At 31.5% G+C, this 23,897-nt stretch overlaps 1 protein-coding gene across 1 annotated transcript; it reads right to left on the reverse strand.

Annotated features, from left to right (window-relative positions):
* Positions 1-2,072: 2,072 nt before the first annotated feature.
* Positions 2,073-22,440, reverse strand: LOC126740353 (elongator complex protein 2). The gene is made up of 11 exons (XM_050446333.1): positions 22,249-22,440; positions 20,225-20,534; positions 19,846-20,076; positions 19,263-19,490; positions 15,954-16,243; positions 13,691-13,874; positions 13,279-13,428; positions 8,175-8,340; positions 5,044-5,288; positions 3,376-3,622; positions 2,073-2,340 (listed from the first exon to the last, which is right to left on the reverse strand). Exons 1-11 carry the CDS (start codon positions 22,369-22,371, stop codon positions 2,196-2,198), a joined length of 2,319 nt encoding a protein of 772 aa, XP_050302290.1. The 5' UTR covers positions 22,372-22,440; the 3' UTR covers positions 2,073-2,195.
* Between the last annotated feature and the right edge of the window lie 1,457 nt (positions 22,441-23,897).

A 23,897-nucleotide genomic window follows, 5' to 3' on the forward strand; every position in this document is an offset into this window, starting at 1 on the left:
GGATATTGTTTAGCGACTTTTTCTTTGGATTTGGAATTTTCATAAAATTGTCTTATTATAAATAATTTTGCGGGACAGTTTATATTTCTTGATCTTTTGTTTCTTATTTGTTTTGTATTTTTTTTGCATCTGACAGAAATATATTCTTTTAAATAGATTGCGGGTCTTTTCACTAGTTTTAAAAGTTTTGTGTATAGTCCAAGTGACTCTCGTGAACTTCTCGAGATTCAACATGAATTCCTGAAAAGGAGATTCAAATTACTGAGAATATTTTTACATTATAGAATGAATAGTTAAAAAGTCATTTAAATCTTATGATTTAAAAAAACTATGTTATTTAAATAAAAAATAATATTACAAAAAAGTAACTTTTTTTGTTAATTGATTCTTCCAACCGAACAGTAAATTTACGATACCTTACAAGTGAACGTGTTGTTGGACAATTTTAAGTAAGAAAGAGATAAAAAAATACAGACATGGTATACAACTTTGGCCATACAATGTGCATGTATAATGTTTAAATATTTTTAATTTCCTTCCCCTTCCCTAACTCCGCTCCCTAGGGGTTGTTTTTAATCATCTTAAAACGGAACCAACTAGAGCCCAAAAGACAACTGCGTACGAAATTTCCTTCAAATCGAACGGATAGTTTTTGAGTTATGCGCGTTGGCTACAGACAGACAGACAGACTACGGAACAAAAAATGTTCAGAATCGTCTGAAACGCAAAGATCTAAAACATTTTGAAATCGGAGAACATTTTTTTATCTCGATTTTAAAACCATAACCAAGATTCCCCATACTTTGTATGTATGGTGGATCCAAACCTATCCAAACGTAACGCAGCGTAACCAATATCAATCTATAAACGATCTTCGATGTTACTTTACGTTACCGAGCTTGCGTTGCGTCATCTATAAACCAGCCTTAAACCAAAGAAAAGAAACATGCTGGTTTGATGCATCAGCGTTAACCGCTCCTGTAGACGTATATTACAGCAATCATCTCTTAAAACTTACCTCAACATCTTCCTTTGAATAAATCTTCAATTTATACACATTATTCGATACGTCTTTATATTGCACAGTATCAGGAAATTCCATGGTATAAATGTTTTTTTTCACACAACAAAAATTAGCACGTGCATTGGAAAAACAAAACAACTACTGCCCTATCGGGAGGACAGATAACTATTTGCTACTTCTCTTAAGTGACCGACGTTTCCATCTGTGTCGTCGGTTCCATATCGTTCACTCTTCGGCAAACTTCGAATGGACGGTTTGGCGGTTACATAGATTAATGCCCCCCGGGACGGTAGGAGTTCACTTCAAATATAAATATCAGCACAACTTCTAAATCGAAATAAATAGAGGGAAATTTATAAAGTATAAATAAATTTTTCTAGTAGTCTTAAGACTCTTTAGTCATTGTGTTTAGTGTTTAGTTTTAATTTGCATCTAAATAAACAGTAAAAACGCCACAGTATACAGAATAACTCGAAAGAACAGAATATTGCAATATTCTCAACAACCCTTTATTCAAAATTTTGATCATAAAACCGCTCCATCCAAGAACTTTGGAATCACACAACCATTTTCCATAAATTCATATAACATCGTATCGAGAAAGCGGAATGCTTATGTCAATTTTGTGAATATTATTGATATCAAGTAAGCAAGCTCGTCAATCGAACCGACATTCGTAAGTTCTCAAAACTCTAAACCCTCATCATATTTTTGTACTAATTTTATTGCTACCAGGAGTGTACCCCACGAGGAGCTACTTTTTTCAAGAATACCCTGCTTAACAAGTTTGTCTAACTATGCGTCAACATTTTTCTTGAATGCCAATGGAATTGGTCTTGGTTTGCAAAATATCGGAGACGAATTAGGCTTGAGTTTCAAGGAAACTTTGGCAAACTTAAATTTCTGTATGGTGTTGGAAAATACCGTTGAACACTCGCTAACCAACCCTGCAATAGCTCTCTTTAACACAGGATCTCCAATGTCAATACCGTTACATATTTTTACATTCCCATTAAAGTGACAGCATTTTAAATAAAATAACTAAAAATCAACTATAATAGTAACTTATATTTACCAAATATGAAATAAAAAAAATCAAATATTTCAATAAAAAGTTTTGAACTTAACTATCAAGTCACTGAAGGTGAAACTTAAATACATTAAATTATTATTACAAAATAAGATCGTACACCCTTACAGATGAGTCTGAACTACAACTACTTAATTGTAACACACGACTATTTTCTTCCTTTTCGCCAGCTTTTCCAAAGCGAGGTCTAAACGCTAATCGTTTTACAGTTAAATGGTGGGCAACGCTGTAAAGGAAATAAACATTAATAAATAATTACTAAGGTTAAGTCTTCATGCATACAGAGCTGTCAGAAATGCCAATTTTTATTGTGTTAAAATTTTATTTTTGCTTTTTCTAAATTAGTTTTGAATTATGCCGAAGCTTGAATCAAAACTGGAACTTTGAGAGGGTTTTTATATGTAAAATTTCAATTTAATATTAATAGTGCTTTCACTGGGGGGCGCTACACGATTTTTTTATATTTTTGATGTGTCATAACATTTTTATGCTAGCTTAAAGTATTCAAAATATGCGAATTAACCCAAACATACCTTAGTCCAAAAGTTAATAGTTTGGGAGATACAGGGTGCAAAAGCTACAATTTTATTTTTTACATTTCCTTATTGCTTAAGACGCATTTCAAATTTTGGCATAAAAGTCGATATTGAAAGGGTTTCTAGTATGAGGAACAAGGCTCTGTTACTTTTTATGGTCAAATTTCTAGAGGGCAGCACTTTTGCCACCACTTAGAAGTTTTTTTTTGCCGCAACAAAAAAGATCCACTTAGAAGTGCCTAAAGTAAGTAGTTTAATAATTCTATTTCAATTTGTATTTTATATTATTTTTTATAAATAGAGATTATATATTATTTAAGTAGTATCCAGGCAAGCTATGTGTAGCTCAATAACTCATTCTTGTATTTTTTTCCAAAATTGAGTACAACGTATATTAATAAAAAAAATTGAATTTAGTCGTTATTGCGAAATTAAGAACTGGGTACATAAAATTGAGAGAATCATTGTCTTGCTTTGTCTGCATTTTTTCATTTATAAAATCATCTACAGACTAAAGGGTATCCGACTATAATAAACGAAATATTCGAAAAGTTTATTATTGTTTGGTATAATACCATAATAATAAGGCGAAATGTTCAAATGTTAAACAAGAGAATTACTAGTGCCTATCTTTTATCTATTATTTTTTTATCTTAATTTTGCAATAAGAAATACTATATTTGTGAAAAATTGACAATTTTTTTTCCTATAGCATGATGTCTTACCTATGGTCCAACCGTAGAACTTTGCGAAATTGTAAATTTTCAAAAAAAAATATTTCAATGATTCCTTTTTCAGTACCCACAGCACAAATGTATCCATTATTAACTAAACCAGGGCCAAACGAGAGTGCAGTCACTGATTCGCCTGGAAATTCCATTGGTTCCATAGCGTTTTCATATAATCCTAAAGGTGGAACAGAATCTTTCTTAAGGTTCTGTGTCCACATTATGATCTTTCCATCTCTAGATCCTAAAATATTACCAGAGTGTGTTATCATTTCTAATACTAAATTAGCTAAATCGACGTTTGTGTGATATGTTTGTTTTTGGTTAGTTAGGTGTTTCGTTAAACTGTCCACCTCAAAAGCGAAACATTTGATCTAGTTTTTTCATATTATATCGTGACTTTTTAAACTTAGTATAAATAATAATATATCCTGTATATTATTTCAAAAAAGTCCGCAAACTCCCGAAATTAGGCGTCAATATTTTAACCACGTATTCTACGACTCAAAATAAGGTTAAAATTTCATATAAAGTAGGGTCCAAAAGTACAGGGTGCTAAAGATGAAAAGACGGTGGTGGTTTTTTGTAAATATTTCTAAAAGATGTAAAGATTTTTAAATAAAATTCGAAACATTTTCCAAACATTTTATGCTCTCTTTAATGAAGTAGGACTTACTATTGGATTGTTCGTCAATTTTTCGTAATTTGGGCTCCAGAATTTGAAAATCTAAAGCTTTTTAAGTAAATAAGATACTCTTGCACCTCGCTACTGAACTCACCGTTTTTGAGAAAAATGCTTTAAAAAATTTAATTACAGTAATTTTTTTATTTTTACGTTTACAATTTAGGTACGAATAATTAGTTAGAATTTAAAGCCAATGAAGCATTTTGTTTGTGTTGCTCCGTAAACAATAATTAAAAGTAAAAAATATGGCAACTTTTAGTTTTGGTGATGAAAACTCGTTTTACGTGGATTTTTTATATGCATATATCCTTTTAATAATAAAAGACAAATCAAACAATCAACTGTAAAGCTAGTACAAAGTCTTTTAATAAAAACTATACACTTAACATTCTAAATAAGGTGCTCAAAAATATTGCGTTGCTCACAAGGCAAATTCGGGTTCTACGGGCAATCATAACATGTGATGCACGAGAAACTTTAAATAGGTTTGATACTCGAAATAGGTCTGTTAAATTTGATATTCCGCCAAACGTATCTTTTCGTGTAACACTTCGTCGATGCTGACTCGTTTTACATATACTTGGTATATCTTTTATCCTAGTTTAAAAATAGTAATCTAATGGATTCAAATCTGCGGAACGAGGAGGCCACGGAATAGGGCCACCTCTTCCAATCTATCTACCCAGTAATCCGTTAGAAAATAAAGCTGATTTCAAATATTCAGGTAGATCGATAAAGATGATGATTCAGGGGATTTCATGAATCATTCCTGAAAAATATTAGTTCCCTGGGTTAACACAAGATGTAACATTTAAAACATAATTACTTTTATATGATAATTACCAATCTTTAAACTATGATTCAGTAGGATCTTTGGATCATAGGAGTTTTTTGTGTGTTCTATATATAAATCGCTTAACCGACCCTGTATAAACCTGTAAACTGAAACCATCTGAAATTTGAATAAATATTAATCTTACCAGTGGCAAAATATTTTGAATCATGAGTCCAGGCACAAGTCCATATTATTCTTGTATGAATGGCAGTTTGTTTATTGGTAGTCGCTACCAATTCGAAGTTATCCTCTGCAGATTTGGTAAAAAGTGACCATCTTCTATCTCTAGATACGGAAAGTAGGTGCTGCGAGTCGGGCGAGAATTGCATTTGAGTTACCGTTAAGGAATGAGATATTAACTTTTGAATCTGTTGCCAATTTTTAGTTTCCCTAAAAAAAAATTAATAATTATTAAATATTTCTTTTTCTGAACCCTGTATTAATTCTGCACCCTAATTTCTGCACAGAAAAACCTTAAACCTAATATTAACACGTTCGCTACCGGAGCTTGAGAAGAAAATCTTGTTCCACAGGCCATGGAAATTTGTCTTATGAAATGACTTTAGATGGCATCGGATTTTTTAATATTATATTTATAGCATTGAAATAAAGCAAAATAAGCTATTTTTCAACCTGACGCATATTTGCGACGCTGGTCTAGGGATATCTAAAGGACCACATGTTATATGTATTTAGTGAAAGGAATGTAATTATATAGTAATGGTTGAATAAAAAAACAAAATTTCAAATCCAAAAGTTATAATTTATTATTTTTCATGAAAAATTTGAAAACATTCATCAACACAGAGGCCAATGGGTAATCCATTACTTGTCTTACAAATTCCGCAGGAATAAAAAGTTTCTTTCCGCAGCTCCTTAGTGCTACATACTTGGCATCTTATTCTTTTATCCAGTTTTTTAGGAAAATGTTTTGTTTCTGATGTTTTGTTATTAAATGGAAGCACATTTATTATGTTATCAGCATTCAGTAATTTTTTGGCAAGATCATTTTTAAACTCTAAGTAATTCATTTTACTGGAATGAGTTCTGTTATGTAAGAAGCAAGCATTCCAAATTGAAATATCAATTACATGAAAAAATAATTTGATATACCATCGTAATGTCTTCCGAAGAGAAGAATAGTAGGAGATCATTTGGTCTGATCTATCTACACCCAACATATTGCAATTATAATCTACAATAGTAGAAGGCTTATTTACAAATTTCCCATTTTTAGACTTAACCTCTTTGAATGAAGCATTGTGTTTAGTGGATATTGTTAAGACATCTCGTTTGTCTTTCCATTTTTGCACCAATATACTATTGTTCCTAGCAAAAACAGATTCTCCTTTTTTTAGATTTTTTGCAATTACACATTTTGGATTACCTTTACCATTTTTCCTAACAGTTCCGACAACGTGTGTCTGGTCTCTATAAAGCGAAGCGGCTAATTGCACACTGTTATAATAGTTGTCCATGTAAACTGTGTGCCCTTTTCCCAAATAATTTTGTAACAACTTATACACAACACTATAAGCATGACCATTTTCATTACTAACCGTCTCTTTTCCACAATATATAAAAAAAGTCAAGACGAAACCATCAGAAGTACACAATTCAAAGATTTTTATTCCAAATGTAGCTTTTTTTAGTGGAATATATTGTCTAAATAGTAAACGGCCTCGCCATAATAGTAACGCTTCATCTAAAGATAAGTTTTCTCCAGGATAATAAACGTTTTCAATATTTGTGATCAGATGATCTAACACCTCAGATATTTTATAAAGGCGACTGGTTTTATTTGATGTTTCATCATAAAACCTTAGACAACGAAGTATACATTTAAACCTATTTCTGCACATAGTTTGTCCAAATATAGGGTGATACAGAATATCATTACTCCAATATGCCTTGAGATAAGGCATACGAATATTGCCTATTAAAATACACAAACCTAAAAATGTCTTCATCTTATCTACCGTAACGTTTTTCCAATTCTTTAAATTGGATTCACTTGAAATATTTGCTTTATCTAATAATATTTTTGCGTGGGTGTTTGTCCATTCCACAATTTTTTCAAATAAATTATTATCAAACAATAATAAAAAATTATCTAAAGTTGTACTATTTGGAAATAAATTCATTTTAATCCTTCTTTGGCGATAAAATCGTGTAATCTGCATCTACTTCTGTCCACTGTGAATTACTTTCTGAAACATTGATACTACTGCCGTCGTTAGAATTGTCATAAAAATTTTCACTTCCACTGCAGCTTGATGAGCTGTTCCTATCCTCATAGTCCGTAAAGCTATAGTTTTCATTTGATTAATTTGTACTTTCAGTTATATCTTCTTCACTTGAATATATAACACGCCTTTTTTTCATTGTGGATTTCTTACGTAGAAAAATATATTCTAAGGAAAAATATGCCGTTAAACAATATATTATTATACCGCATATCTATCTACTTACGGTAAATAAGTGTAATTTTAATATTTAAAAAAAAATATAAACCAAATCAATTTGCTTTAATACTTCCAACACTGAACTGCCAAATTCAACTGCTTCTCATTGACTAACAAATGTTATTATCTTCAGACCAAGAACATTTTGCAGTTATTTCATTGTTCTATAACCTAATAAATCTGTTTTTGCTTCAAAAATAGTGCAATACCGTAGCAAAAAATGATAAGGCAGTCACGCCACACATTTGCGACGCCGGGCTCAAAAGCAAGAACCGATGTGTCGCATATATGCGACGCTGGGGTAGCACTGAGTCAATTTTGACCTTTTGCGCCCAATACAAGTTTACAAGACTTTTTTGTTTCTTTTTCTTTTTGAATACAATTTTTTTACCAGATATTTTTTAAGCCTTTCGTTCTGTTAAATTTCTAAGTTAACATTAATTTAAATTATTTAATTTAACGTTTAATTAGACGTTAAGTATTAGTAGGAGTCGTAGTAGTAGTAGGATTGTATCACTTTTGGCATGCTTAATGACAGGTGTCAACGGTTTTAAGAATCGCGATACCACCCTTTTTGTCTGAAGAAAATTATGTGATTCTTTTGCAAATAGTTTTTAGTTAGAATTGATTTTCTTTTTATAGACAAATAAAGTATTTTGAATTTGAATATATTTTACATATTCAAAATTTTCTTAATATTTTGCGATTATTACATTACAAAAATGTTTTTTTTCAATATTTAACTTTAAAATTTACTAAATTACTTTACTAAGGGTCCGATATATTTACTTAATTATTAAATTAGACTCACCAAATAAGGATGGCGGCATACTCTAACTTGGAAGATTTACATGCCGAAGCCAAATATTTTCCATCCGGTGATGCTGCTAATGAAAATATTTCATAGCCATGACCGTAAAGTTTCTGAGTTTCTGGCCATAATGTGTTTTGCAAAAGCGTTTCTTCTGTGGGGGGCTCTACAATATATAATAAAAATCAGTTAAAAGTTTTTATGTGAATATTTTCATTAGGAAACATAAAAAAATTAAACATAGTGTCGCGAGTTTTCACAGTTAAGTGCTGCATTGTCTAATTAATAATCTGAACATTATTGTACAAAAATGTTCCTTACTCCTGTTAAGGAACACTGTTAACTATTTTAACCTTAACTATTTTTTAACTAATATACACTGAGATAAATGCAATCTCTAGATATCTCGTTTCAAAATATCTCAATATCTAATTACCAACACCAATTATTATGCAATTGTCGTAACAACACACATTAATGTAGCTAATAGATCAATCTTAATAAAGTATCAAATGTAAAAATACAGATCACCTATATTTAACTTTTGACCATCTTAAAAGATCAAAATATCACGACAAATTAAACTTAATAAGTCACTATTTCATAAATTATTTTAAGGCCAACAGTAGATATCTTAATTGTGGTCAATATACGATCTTAAATCTCGTCTCAATAATCAGTCATAAATATGCATTGACCACCTTTAGATATCTTCCTGATCTTAACAAATTGGTCTATTTAACTCTCGGATTTCACGCACTCGGGTTACCAAACTGATCCGAGGGGATAAACAATTCTGTTGTTATTTTTTTTCATAAATGCGATCATTTGTAAATAGATCTACGGGGGAGTAACGTTTTAGGTAGTAACCGATGTAACACGGCTTTAGCGATGTATTGGCTTTTAAATTAATGCTTCTGGAGTGGGGTCTATCTTCATACGTTGACGGATTTGAAGTTAAGTTAATTTTTTGAATATTTAATTTATCTATATTGTGCATGATGTTTGATGTAAAGCCACAAATAATATCCCTCCTCCCCAGAAAACAAATCATTCTGTGTCTAAATTGCTTTTACAGGGTTATCCCTAATAGCAAAAGTACTTCCTTAGTACATACCAATCGGACATTAGCATGTCCTAGGTATATAGAGTTTTATATCCCATAACGCACTCAGGACGTCCCGGGACAGTCTAATATTACAGAATATTCCAATCAAGCTGCTTTTTAAAAGTATGTCTTACAAAAAAACCCAGCATGTCCATGTATATAGTCAAAATCTCTCTTACCGTGCGGGTGTATCGGATTATCAACGACAAACTTTTGCAGTTACGTTTCATTTCAATTTGCGCAACAACGTTTTTTAACTACAACGCGTCAGGTAAATGAAACAGATATATGCAGCGTTAATGTATCAAAAGAAGATAAAATGATAAATGTCAGTGGTTCTAAAACAATTACTTTCATAACAAACATGCCTGTCTCGTTTCGATTGACGGATGACATTATTTGTCACAAGACAATTTAAATTTCAAATTATGGAAAAGAAAAAGCCTTTTTGTGAATTTCTAAATCCTCAAGCCAAAAAAATGGTACTTAATGTTATTAATTACTTTGAGAACGAAAAAGAGAATAAAGGGTTGCCTAAGAATGTACAAGAAGAAGTAGCTAAAGCGCTTGGAATTACTTTAAGAATGGTGCAAAAAGTTGTATATGAAAACAAGAACAATCTTATTCCCAAGAAGGAGAAAAAGTGCAAAAGGAAGAAGCCGAAGAAATGGCAGCGGTATATTTGTTTTTAGCCTATATAGTTCATAAATCCTATCCCTTACTTTAATTTTTACACATTCACTTAAATCTTCAATCTTCAGCGTCTTCCTTTTACACTTTGTTTCCTGCTTGGAAATAAGATTGTTCTTGTTTTCATATACAACCTTTTGCACCATTCTTAAACTAATTCCAAGCGCTCTTGCTACTTCTTCTTGTACATTCTAAGCAATCGCTTATTTTCTTTTTCGTTATTAAAATAATTAGTTTTCTTTTTGCATTTCGTTTATTATTTAGGTATGATTAAAAAGTACAATTTTTTTTTAAAACAAAGCTAAGTAAATAAATTGGTGAATGCGCTGGGAGATAGATATGCCCGGCGCATTCTCCATTTTTTTAATAATTAGTATCAATCTTTTTTTGCCTTGTAATGTGTAAATAAATAAATATTCATAAGAAAACGACATTTCAAAGAACTGTCGTAGCTCCCCTCGTATTTATCTTGTTAGAAAAAGCTAAATAAATAAATTGGTGAATGCCCTGGGAGATAGAAATGTTTTTTTTTTAGTTATTTTTTATCTTTTTTGACTTTTAACTGATATAAAACAAAAGATAACACAACTTTTTTAATTTTCTGTGCATCAACGTATAGATTGAGTCGAACGACAAATAATAAATCATAAAATTAAAATGTCATTTTAAAAGTGAGATTGTAACATGAACTTGCCTTTAAACAAAGAAAGTAGTTTTCTGGTCTCTGACTGCACTGCATCACACGCAATACAAATTAATTGTTTGTCATTATACCAAAATGTATAGTTTCCCAATAATTATTACAAAAAAAACACAATCACACATAAACAAAGAAGAAGACAAGATCAAATAATCGTTAAAAATTAGAGCCTGTGCCCTGAAATCGACAAATTAGTATGTTATGCACATACAATAGGGTCATGCTAAATCGTATACTAATTTCTCAAAAATTTAGGTAACAACCATTTTTAAATGAAATATGTACAATTTTAATGAAAGGCTAGGGCTGCATTTTTGCTGTTATTGAGAATTCCGTCTATTTCGGATAATTTTTCAAAAAAGAAAAGTAAATATTATGTCTGGCAACTTAGCAGAATATCGGGGATTCTAGGCATATACCGATGAGGCGTATACCCAAGGGGCTTTATACTTATGGGCTTTTTCACGTCATGAAAGGAAATAACCAACGTATGTTTTACATGTCGAATCTCGGATACGTAGTATTCCGCAGACATTTTTATAGCGTTAAAGGCATCACGTCAGTTAATAATTATGATCTAAGGTGTATACGCGGCTTTAATATGTCACATTACGGCGTTCAATGTATTGTCAAATTCTCAAGGAAATAACATTTTGGCAGCCACTGGTTTTTCAATTTGATTCATATTACGTGGTGACCTTTAAACCCACACGATAAGAGCGAAGGCGACTATATCCAGCATGTCTGGGTTTTTAAATAGAAGACTATATATATTATTATTATTATTATTATTATTTGATTTTTCTATATGCAGATGATTCAAATTTTATGCTATAAACAAGCAAAACAAATAAGAAATAGATTGCAAATAGCCCATTAGTTTTACCAATTAAATTATACAATAATTTTCCTATCGAAATAAACAAAATTGAGAAGGTTAATAATTTCAAAGCTTTATTGAAAAGGATTTTAATTAAAAATTCCTTTTACACGGTAACAGAATATTTAAATTGCAGGGTCTCGTCTCTTACTTCCAAAATTGCCATTTGTTTGTTTGTTAAAAGTTGTAGTATGGCATTATTTTCTTATATTCTTGATTTTTAGTTAATTGTAGATTTTTAATTCGTTTTTTTTTAAGGCCTTTTAAAAAATGTATGTTTAGGTCTCTTAGTTTTATCTTTTGCCTATGATTTGATACTTATTTGCATGAGTCTATGGAAATAAATATTTGAGTCTTGAAAACCCTAGTCCATAATATTGGTAAATTAGGTGGAACATAATATGCTAACATTTCATTAAAAAAAATCAACGAATGCATTTTTTGCCTAAAAATTAACGTCTCACTTAAGAGCCACATATTAACTGCAAGATATTAAAAAGTCTGCTGAATGCTCGGACGACATAATGCTTATTTTATATTATATTTAAGTTATACAGTCATATGTTGAGAAAATCTATCGTCGATAAACTCCGTAATTGATGTTCTATTTAATGAGATGAAAAACTTATTTTTGTCTAATATGCATGCTTTTCCTTTATAGAAATTCAGTTTTGAGAGTATTCGAGATGGCATTAAGAAGCTTATGTACAAAATTTGAGAGATATAGATTGCTCCTATTTTCCATATTGAGCAAGTTAAATTCTGCATGTTTCCACGCACTTGTTTTTTTATTAAGATTTTTAATTCTCCAATCTAAAATACGTTAACTGGATATCTTCAATTTCTTGCAAATAACGAGCAAAGTAAAAAAATATGCCACTTTCCCTTTTAAATGGAATACCCTAAACATAACTGTTTTACTAACTACAAAAATATTTTTTTATACATAAAGAAATTGTACATTAAAAGTCCTATTAGTAACATAAATTTTAACAGTGTTGTTGATCACCATATTAATGGAACAGTTTCTTCAAAATACTAAATTTTCGTCCATTTCATTTATTTGTCTCAGATTAGTATACACACTTCCAAATGATATAAATAATAAATAATACTTTAAATGAGTGTAGGTTAATGTCTAACAATTTATATCAGCTATGGTTAAATGCTCAGCATGCAAAGATTAATAACTGTTATAGACTTTTACTTTAGTTGCACTTAATTATAAAGCAATATCTTATACCAAAGTCTATATATTTCAACTAAGAAATGAAAATGTATAGACTTTGCTTTTACATTTAAATAGTCCAATAGTCCACCCTGAAAATCTTCAAAAATAAATTATTTAGCCAAAAACAAAATTTAAAAAAAAATATTTTGTACTTTTGCTTGGTTTAAGGGGTATACCTTTTAAAAGTTTTAAAACCAAAAATATTACATTATAACTGAAAGAAAGCTAATACCAACAAATAATGAAATCATGAACAAAATGAATCATTTATATTTTTGTTAATTATTGATATTGATAACCACTATATTTTTTCATTAGAAACGCCTCTACCTATTTTCAATATAAAATATTTTTATTTTAATTATGTATTTTTTATGAATAAATTTGGTAGAATATTTTTTTCTTTAAAATAACCATAATTTTTTTACAAATTATTGCAAAAAATGTTTACGGAATACATTTTATTTAAAAAAAATGTAGAGTTACTGAACTCACCTGTCAAAGTTTGAGCTACAAAATGGGACTCTTCTGGATAAGGGTTTTTGTTGTCTACTGGTAGAGTATCTTCAATGTTGTCATCTGTAAATACTGCTTTATTTGAAAGACCTAACGAAGGGACTGATGCACCCTTAGGTATTGACAAGCCTAAAAAATAGAGTTATACTACGTAAGCTCAATTCCTGCTTATTTGTTTATTTATTTTTGAACAAAACACTATTTTTGCGTAATTATTTATGCTTAATAAGACGAATTGTAGGTTTTTCAAAAAGAATAAATAATAAGTAAATGCTAGAAACGTATTTAATCAGATTTCGTTACAACTTGCATAATTTTGAAAATGCTAATATTTACATTTCATGCCTTAAGAAACGAAAAATGTTAAATTTATTATAAATTCTAATTTTACCTGTATCACCCTCTTCATTTATTCTACATAATCTTCTTAAATTTTCAATAAATATACCAGGTGCTTCAAAGACACGAATAACTTTTTCTTCCGCTCCAGATACGTATTTATATCTTGATATAACAGCTAAGGAACTTAAGTCGTACCCATGGACTTGTGATCTTGCAATTTCGTGCCAGGTCATCTAGAATTAGCTCTTAATTAACATAATATAAGGGCCATGCTAAAGAACAGTTTTATTTTTACAGAATTTGGAATAATCCGATGCTTAGATAACCTGCAAAGGGAGATGCCAAATAAATAAGAGAAAATAATTAATACCCGTATTAAGCATCAAAAATTATTATTTCGGTAATAACTGGAAAAGTAAAAAAGACACCCGACTAGGGCTTTAGGTTTTTTTTTTTGGCAAAATTAGTTTTTTTTTTCGATGCTGCTATCAAAATTATACCATGTCACTTAAATTTTTGTGGAAAAATCAAAGTAACGACTTTTAATTCAAATTAACAATTTTACTAAACACCTTGGCGTACTAATGGATACAGTATTTAAATTTCACTTTTAAACAAGCCCAAATTGAACAAAATCGGATAAGTTTTAAAAAAATTATAGCCATTTAAAGAATTACAAATTCCTCTACTTTATAAAGTTCAGTACCCCAATAAGTTTTTGACTAAAATGATAGCAAATATTCCAAGATTTTTAATTATGTTAAAAAAAAAGGTACCTGTAACTGACATTTTCCGAAGAAAATGAGTGAATTATTAAATTTTTAATGATGCCCTCTAGTGTTCAAATTTCGAACTTTAAAATAATTTTGAGCATATTCCTTGGATACTTTTTATTTAATCTTACAAGTATAGTCTTCAACGGTATTTCCCGATAAATGGAAGATTGCAAGAATATCCCCGATATTCAAAAAGGGACTGAGGAATGACATTCAAAATTACAGAGCCATATCGATCTCATGTAATTTCTCCAAACTTTTTAAAATAGTTCTTTTAATAAAATATATATCCCCATGTCAAACTAGTCATAGCACCTAATCAATTTGGTTTGGTAAAAATCGCTCCTGTACAGTAAACCCGGCTTGCGTAAATGATTATTTGTGTCAGAATTTAGATAATAGAGGTCAGATTGATGTAATCTACCTTGATTTCTGTAAAGCTTTTGACCAAATTGACCACTTTGTACTTCATCATAAGCTAACATTTTTTGGGTTGCTTTAATAAAATCTTATTTACAAGGTTGTTAACAATTTGTGGAATATGAAGACTTTAAGTCTCCTGTATACGAAGTGTGTTCCGCAAGGATCTAACTTGGGCCCGCTTCTCCTTTTTTTATTATTTATAAACGATCTTGCCAAATTACTGCGTTGTCAAAGTTTACTGTTTGCGGATGATATTCAATTGTTCAGAAAAATAGATACTGAAGACGATTGCGAATTCCTTCAGGTAAATCTTAATAAAGTTGAGAATTGGTGCAATGTCAATAGACTATATTTAAATGTTAATAAATGCCCTATTCTCTCATTTTCTAGAAAACTATTGCGGATCAATTTTAACTATAGAGCAAATAACCAAATTGTATGAGGCAATCGATCTGGGAATTACTTATGATGCGAAATTAAGTTTCGTCAAGCATGTAGCAAAAATAGTTTCTGATTCTGCCAAATTTTTGGGTTTTATTTATCGAAACTGTCGGCATTTTGAAAATATTAATACTTTAAAACTACTTTTCTTCTTTTACATACGCTCAAAATTAGAAAACGGATCTCTAATTTGGTACCCAATTTATAGCTTAACCTGATAGATGATATTGAGCACATTCATCGCAAGTTTATGAAGTATCTCTGGTCTAGCGAGAAAGGTGTCTTTCCGGCAAGAGGTTGGGATAGTCAATTATACTTAAATAAATGTAATATTATACCCTTAGCGAAAAGAGAAATTCTTGCCATAAAATTCTTATATAACTTTATTCATAACAAGATTGACTGTCCCACCCTTTTGGCTGAATTAAATTTTCGGGTATCAAGAATAAACTCTAGGCATTTTAGATTATTTTATGTAAACCCTGCTAGGACTAATATTTTGTTTAAATATCCTAATAATATAATGTATCAGAATTATATTAATAATTTAAAAATTAATAAACATTATAGAAAGTATGAAGTATGTAAGAATCAAATTCAAGGTTTTTGTAATCTAAATATTCATATGACCATAGGTCAGATAGATAGGTGATTTTTTTATATATATATTACCTCTTTATTTTCTTTTTTCCAAGGCGCATGGATCCTGGCAGTCTGATCTGCACTAACCGAGTATAAAAATTCCCCTTGAGGTTCCCACGCGAGGTCTGTAACTTCTGCAAAATGACCCCCCAGACTAACAGCGGGATCCCAAAGGCCGTTTTTGTTCTCTGCCCAAATGTGAAATGCTCCGTGGTAACTGTAGGCGATTATTTCATTACCCGTTTCATTAAAAAAACCTCCGTAAAATCCTAAAGTGTTACCACCTACTTCTCCTACTCGAATTTTTTCTAGCCAAAGAGCTAAAATCAATCAATCAATCAATAGTTTATTCATGTAAGTTACATAAAAAAAGTTCACACACGTCAAATAATTAGGACAAATAGGTAAAGATATAACAGAAATTACAATTTAAAATATAAAATCCACACGACTATTACATATCAACACTAATACAAGAAAACAGATCCAGGACTATCACAACAAATTAAAATTTGAATTAAGATATTCTTCATGGAGTAAAAAGGTTGATTAGTAAGAAACCTTTTTTACGAGGTTTAAATAAAGAGAGTGGCAACAAGTAAGGCATTAAAATATTTACTCGCCAAATGCCCTGAGCCATCTTAACATTTTTGAAGGCGACGGTAAGCAGGAACCAGAACACAAGTGTTATAGTTGTGCATGCACATCCCGATGAGTTGGAAGGTCCAAGTTTCCGCTTACATACACCAGACCCGCAAACAAATAAGGAGAAGGCACAGTAAAAATCTTTAGATGAATAAAGGCACTTTTGCAGTCCTCTCTATAACCCAAACCAGGTATCACCCTAACAGTCTTCCTCTGCCATCCAAAAACTCTAGGTCTCCCAGCCGATTGTCCCCAGGCAAGGATTGCATAGCTAATATGAGAATGAAAAAGTGCAAAATAGGTCGTTTGCCTTACATTGGTGGAGACACACTGAGAAATATGTCGGAAAAGGTAAATGTCTTTGGCAAGTTGTTTTGCAAGGGCATCGAAAATTATCACACCACTCTAGTTTGGGATCCAAGGACACACCTAGAAAAGACACTGCCGAGATACGCGGTATGTCCCGTATGTCTCGAAGGGATAAAATTACCATTTGCGTCTTCTCTGCATTCAGAAGTATTTAGTTCTGTTCACTGTTAGAGCACAACCACTTTTCTGCCCTGTGCCCTCCAATGCCTCACCCATTGTAACAGCAGCAAGAGAAACAGTGGTGTCATCAGCAAGGACAGTATATTTAGCTATTAGGTCACTAGAAGGACGATCATTGATATACAGTTGTGGCCAAAAAAATAACAGTGCATATTAAATTTCAAATCAAACTGAATTAGCTTCCCTATATGTTGCAATTTGCAAATAAAATACTACGCATTTTCTTCCAGCATTTAATCTGCTTACTTGGTAAAATTTATAAATAAACCAAGAATGCCTTATTTTTTAAAAGCAATTTTTTTTCATTAGTGTTTAAAAATCTTGTGGACAAAAAATAAGAGTATTCCTTTATTGTAACTATTTGGTCTCTGTTTATTCAGATAAAAGATTTGTTTGTGATATTTTCCATAAATACAAGTCAGTTTCAACAAGATCGTTGCATCGCGTTGGTAAATATGGGTCGCCCAAAGCATTGTAGCCCCGAAGAAAGGCGTCCACTTTCGCAATTGAAGAGTCAAAATAAATCATATGCATTTATTGCAAATGTGCTTAAAAAATCACCTTGTGAAATCTCCAGAGTTTTAAAAACACAAAATAAAACGGAAAATGTTCCTGAAAATCGAGGCCGTCCAAGAAAAACCAGACGGAAGACTGATAAGCTTATTGTACGCGAAGTCAGTAAACAACCTTTTTCCACATCTACCTCTATAAAACGAAACTTAAGCCTAAGTATTAGCACTAGGACGATAAGAAGACGTTTGCAAGACCAAAAATTATATGGTCGAGTGGCCAGAAAAGTCCCATTTCTAAGCAAAAAGAATATAAAACAAAGACTGGCATTTATTAAAAATAATTTTAATGAATTTTCAAAGAAATTGGTGCAACATTCTTTTTAGTGATCAGTTGAAGATCAACTTATTCAGATCAGATGGAAGATGATTCGTTAGAAGGAGGAAGAATGAAGAATTAATCCTAGAAACACAATAGGCACAGTTAAACAAGGAGGTGGAAATATCAAACTGTGGGCCTGTTTTTCCTACAATGGAGTAGGTCCCATATTTTGGATTAAAGAGACCATGACAAAAGAAATTTATTTGGATATCTCGGATAGAGTCGTGGCTACCATATGCCGAAAAAAACATGCCTATAAGGTGGGTGTATCAACAAGAAAAGGACCCTAAACATACGGCACGGATTGTTAAACAACGGTTTACATAAAATAGGGTTTCGGTTCTGGAATGGCCATCACAATTGCCTGACCTTAATCCTATTGAAAACCTGTGGAAGGAGCTGAAAAACCGAGTAGCTTGTAAAAAAAACAACAAATAAGCAAGATTTATGGAAGTTCAGGAAGCTTGGTATTGCGTCCCAGTTGAAACATGCCAGAAATTGATCGATTCGATGCCACGAAGATACGCAGCCGTTCTCAAGAATAAAGGTGATTCTACCAAGTACTGACTGACTTATCTAATGCTGTCGTTTGTTTTGCGGTACATTGTAATTATAATTTTTTATGGCCATTTTTGAAAAATACTATTATTTTTTTGTCCACCATAAAACGTCTAAGAAATAAATTATTTATTTATAATTACAAATTAAACTGGCAAAGAATAACGTGTATTTATTTTTTTATTACTGATGGCATATGTTGTACAAATATGAAATCGTTATTGTTTTTTCTCTATGTAGCACAATATATTATTAGGAATATTCAAATAAAACCAGGCACTCTTATTTTTTTGGCCACCACTGTATATTAAAAATAATATAGGGCCAAGAATGGAATATATGTGTTCTAGGTATGAGCAAATCATGTCCACACTTGTGGTATCAAAACTGTACAATATTTAAGTTTTCGAAGGCGGATACCATGGTCAACACAGTGGAAGGCTTTGGTCAAATTTAAAAATAAAACAGGGTCAAGATGCATATTGTGGAAAGCACCCAAAATAGCAGAAATAAGATATACTATCCATAGACTGTGTTTCTCTTTTTCCTGAAACCAAACTGACATGAGGAGGAAATATAGGCAAGGTACAAAATGTTGAAATGTTAAAAAAACTTATTGGTAAAGATCCTGAACTAACTAACAGGATTTTAAAAATGATACAAAATGTGTACTTTGTCACTAGTTCTTATTCTTACCTGAAGTTTTATCATATTCCCATATAATCATGCTTTTATCGATAGAGGCGGAGAGTAACTGCATATTTTTAGGATTCCAATGCACTGAGTAAACCCACCCTTCGTGGCCGGACAATACTGTTTCCAACATTGCCTCTGCAGAAAGACATTTTTTGCCACAATGTGAAAAACGCCATATTCGAATAAGTGAATCTTGAGAGCATGACGCTAACAGCAAGTCTCCATTAACTAGAAGGGTTAAAGGCGATTTAAAAAAGTAAAAAATACGTAGGTGTTCGTATGTAATGTAATTAGCTAAATAAAAATCTTTTTAATAATATATGACTGCTGCAACTGCAACAGATATATCCCAAATGTCCCAATTAAATTGTTTCAGATTTAAGTAGTAGAAAACTTCACTTATAAATGTACATATATACTTCTTTTATAAAAAAACTTCCATTGATTGAGGCAAAGTAAAATTTTTAATGTAGATTATTAATTAATTTCCAATAAATAGTTTAATATTTTTTTAAACAGATTATTACTAAAGCATTTCATACTTGGCAGCATAACTCTTAAATTAATATAAAAATATATGTACCATCATTTTTAAAGTCTAAACCTCTAACCCAGTCTTCATGTCCAAAAAGTGTTGTATGTTTTATCCATTTTTCATCTGATGTATTTTGGATTATTACTTCGATTTTCCAATTGTCCAAAGCACATGCTATAACCAGTTGATTTTCTTTAGAAAATAATCCAAGTCTCAGGCCTACACAGTAGTTGGGGTTGGTCTTTTTGCCATAGTGGAAGCTCTCCACAAGATCAAATTCTGTGAAAATTAATAAAAGTTATATATTTTTAATTTTTTACTAATTTATTCATATGTGCCATCAAAGAAATGGTAAATTTTGATAACAATTTTTTATTTTCAATATAAATTATTGTTATTTTGGCAGTAATATTATTTTGGAAAATACCTGAATTTCTGGTACTTCTTTTCCATATCCGAAGAGTGCTACTGTCAGTTGCAGCACATACTACAAAAGTGGATCCATTAAAATAATATCCATCAACAATGTTAACTCCTAAATTCTTATTAAAATCATTATGCCTTAAATAACTGGGCCTGTAAGTTCCTTCCACCAAGGACCATACTATTAAAGAACCATCTGCAGATCCGGAAATTATTTCTTGTTCTTCATTTGTTACACCCCGGATCCATCTTACAGTGTTAACCCTTTTTGTGTGTGATACCAGAGTATGGATCACCTTGCCACCACTACCAAACTGAAAATATAATTACTAACTTAATAAAACAAGCATTTAGTTATATAGTTCTCTCCGCCAATAACCTATTTAGCAGTTTCTGTTACCATAAAACTTATATTTAACTAAACTTTTGTATTTAGTAGCTTAGATTTAATTAGTGTCAAACGTGCAATAGACAAGATTTTTGAGAATAGCTTGCACCATACAGCAATTAGTTTTGACCTTTGTTGTGCAGAAAATTCTGATGATATGATATATGAGGAATATTTTTATGATTTTGGTAAGTTCCGTTAATCCGTAAATCGTTAATTACATAGCAATTAACGATTGTCTTGCTGGGATAGACTGGAATCAATTGTTTTTGGGAGAGACATCTATTGATGTCATAGTTTCAATTTTCTATAATGTGATCTACTCCTCAATGGAAAGGTTTATTCCTCTAAAAAGGTACAAAAGTTCTTCTTTTCCATGTTGGTTTTCTTCAGAGCTTCGCAGTTTGATCATAAGAAAGAAACAAATTCACAAAAAGTTTAAGTTTAGTGGTCAACAGCAGGAATATGATGAATTTGCATTTTTGAGACATCAATGTGAGTACTTAAGAGAGTTGTGCTATCAACAATATATTAATAAGGTGGAAATGAATCTCGCTAACAATCCGAGGTACTTCTGGTCATATATTCAAAATAAAAGAACTGGTTTTAGCCTTCCCTCCAGCATGACATACAATAACAGGATTAGTATGAATATCTCGGATACTGCAGATATGTTTGCAGAATACTTTTCATCGGTCTATTTGGATGAGCAAGTAAATGACATACCATCTTTTGATTTTGATAAATCAATTTGTCTGAGCAATTAAACTCTGTCAATGCAGGATGTTTATTAGGTTATTACTTCCTCTAAGAATAAGCTCTGCTCTGGACCAGATAAGATTCCGGCATTCTTCCTAAAGAAATGTGTTTGTGTTCTTACAAAACCAATACTGTTCATTTTTAACAAATCTCTAGGTACTGGTTCTTATCCCACTCTCTGGAAGAGAAGTTTTCTAAAACCCATTTTTAAATCTGGTAGTAGAAATGAAATTTCCAATTATCAAGCTGTGTGTAACCAATCTGAGTTGCCAAAGTTGCTTGACTGCCTGGTGAGTCATAGGATTGCCTGGAGTTTTAAATCTTTATTTAATCCTGAGCAATTTGCTAAAAACTGATGCTAATTTGGTGCTGTATGTCAACTACCTCTACCGCAGCTTGGAGAAGGGACTTCAGGTTGACTCAATATATACAGATTTTTCCAAGGCTTTTGATAGGGTTAACCATGGGGTACTCTTGCAGAAGCTTAGGGCTTTAGGTATAGAGTGTGATTTCTGTGATTTCGAGTGATATGATATGGGTTTTATGTAGAGTGGGATACTTGTCACTAAACTTAAACGGAAATTATTACGTATTTCTACAATTACAATGTAAGTCGATTCTGTTGATAACTGGATAACTTCATTTCTGGCTTTGGAATATTGTTTCTGGTAAAATGACATACATTTAATTTTTAGGTTCATTTTGTAACTATGTGTGTTTTTGTGTTTGATCTGAATAAATATTTATCTATCCTCCTACCTATATTTTTTCAATAGTTTTATGCAGTAACTATAACTCTTTTAAAAGAGTTGTTACACTGTAACACACAGTCAGATCTTCTTGTTTAAAATAGTTCAAATAAATCATTATTGCTTACTTACATTTGGATCATAGATCAACACTGCATTTGATGATCCATAAGCAATAACATTGTTTTTACTACAATCTGCGGCAGAAGGGGTTTGATTACAGTTACTAGATATATAAGCACACTTAATATCCATATTTGTGTTTATATAATAAAAAGCAGGTAAAAAGTAAAAAAAAACAAAATATTTATATAAATTATGTATAATACACTAAATTTAATTTTAAGGTTAGGATCACGTATCACGTTATAAAATGTGGCTGTGACTACAGTCCATCTAATGCATGGATGTAGCATTTTTTAATGAGTAATCAATCCATTAGCCATTTTCTTGAAAGTGTTTCATAGTAAATACAAGTTTCATTCCCTAAAATATCAATAAGTGTTTTATGAGCTGCTTCTAGTGCTCATATACCCCACAGAACACAAATATATAGATATACCCGTTTATATGCGGTATTCGTTTAGGTGCCCCATACACTTGCGAATAAGTTGCGCAATGCACGAATGTTGCAGAGTTTACAAGCAAGGTGAACCACACGCTATATAAATTATTACAAAATTTTTTTTGCATATCTCAAGAGATTCTAAAAGATCAAGTTTTTTACTGTTATCAAATGCATGTAGGAACTTTATGCCATCCTCCGGTGCAGGACCGAGCCGTGCCGGAGGTGCAAGGGGTGCGCCGCACCCGGGCGGCGCTCATTTGGGGCGGCAAAATATCCGAAAAATAAAATAATAAAGCGCCAAGTAATGAAAAAAAAATTATGAATAACAAAAATTTATAAAACTTATAATTAAGGCGCCAACAGAATATAATGTTTACTGAAACCGAGCATTGTTCCCCGAATCGTTGCCTTAATAATAATAATCTATATAGATAAATAAATAGGTACCAGGACCAGGTAATAAAAACAATAGCACCGCTATTATGGTGGGTTCAGCACCGGCGGCGGCGCCGGTGAAAGATGATGCTGTTATGATGTTATAAGGGCGGCGTAATTAAAAGAGCCGCGTAAAGTACCACCAATAGTAATTCCTCGAAATTTATTTCTTGCGGAATTTCAATACTTTTGGGTAATAAATAATATGTATTTTGGAGCCGCAGAAATAAGCGGGGGTAAAATTTTTAGAAATTCCCACCCTTTTGTTTTTAATTTATTTTACGAGTTTTATTGCAAATTGCGATTTGGTATTTTATTTTGCGATATTGTATTTTGCGAGTTTTAAAGCGACTTGTCGATTAGTGTTTATTTTTAATACATTTTATATAAAAATTGTGTTTGTGTTGTTAACGGTAAGTTTAAAATATTTTATTAATATCTTCCAAATATTTAGAACTTCTTGCCTTAAGCAATTTTTCATTGAAAAAGTAATGCATGATTTTTGTGCCAATTCTAAAAAAATATTTGTTGATTTAGATGGCTGATGGTCGAAAGAGGTTCTTTCTTTCTGGTTCCCAATACCGAAAAAGGAAGCTAGAAAAGGAGGAAGATGACAGGCGGTTAGCAGATTCGTTAAAAAAGTTTTTTGTGTCATCAACGAACCCACAACCGGCACAACCTCAACCTTCAACAAGCCAAGGGCCGGATGTTCAACCTTTGACGTCAACTGAAGCCGTTGCCGATGTAGCACAACCAAATGATGGAGATCAACAACCAT

The sequence above is a fragment of the Anthonomus grandis genome, chromosome 1 (genome assembly GCF_022605725.1).
Source record: "Anthonomus grandis grandis chromosome 1, icAntGran1.3, whole genome shotgun sequence".
NCBI classification, from domain to species: Eukaryota; Metazoa; Arthropoda; class Insecta; order Coleoptera; family Curculionidae; genus Anthonomus; species Anthonomus grandis.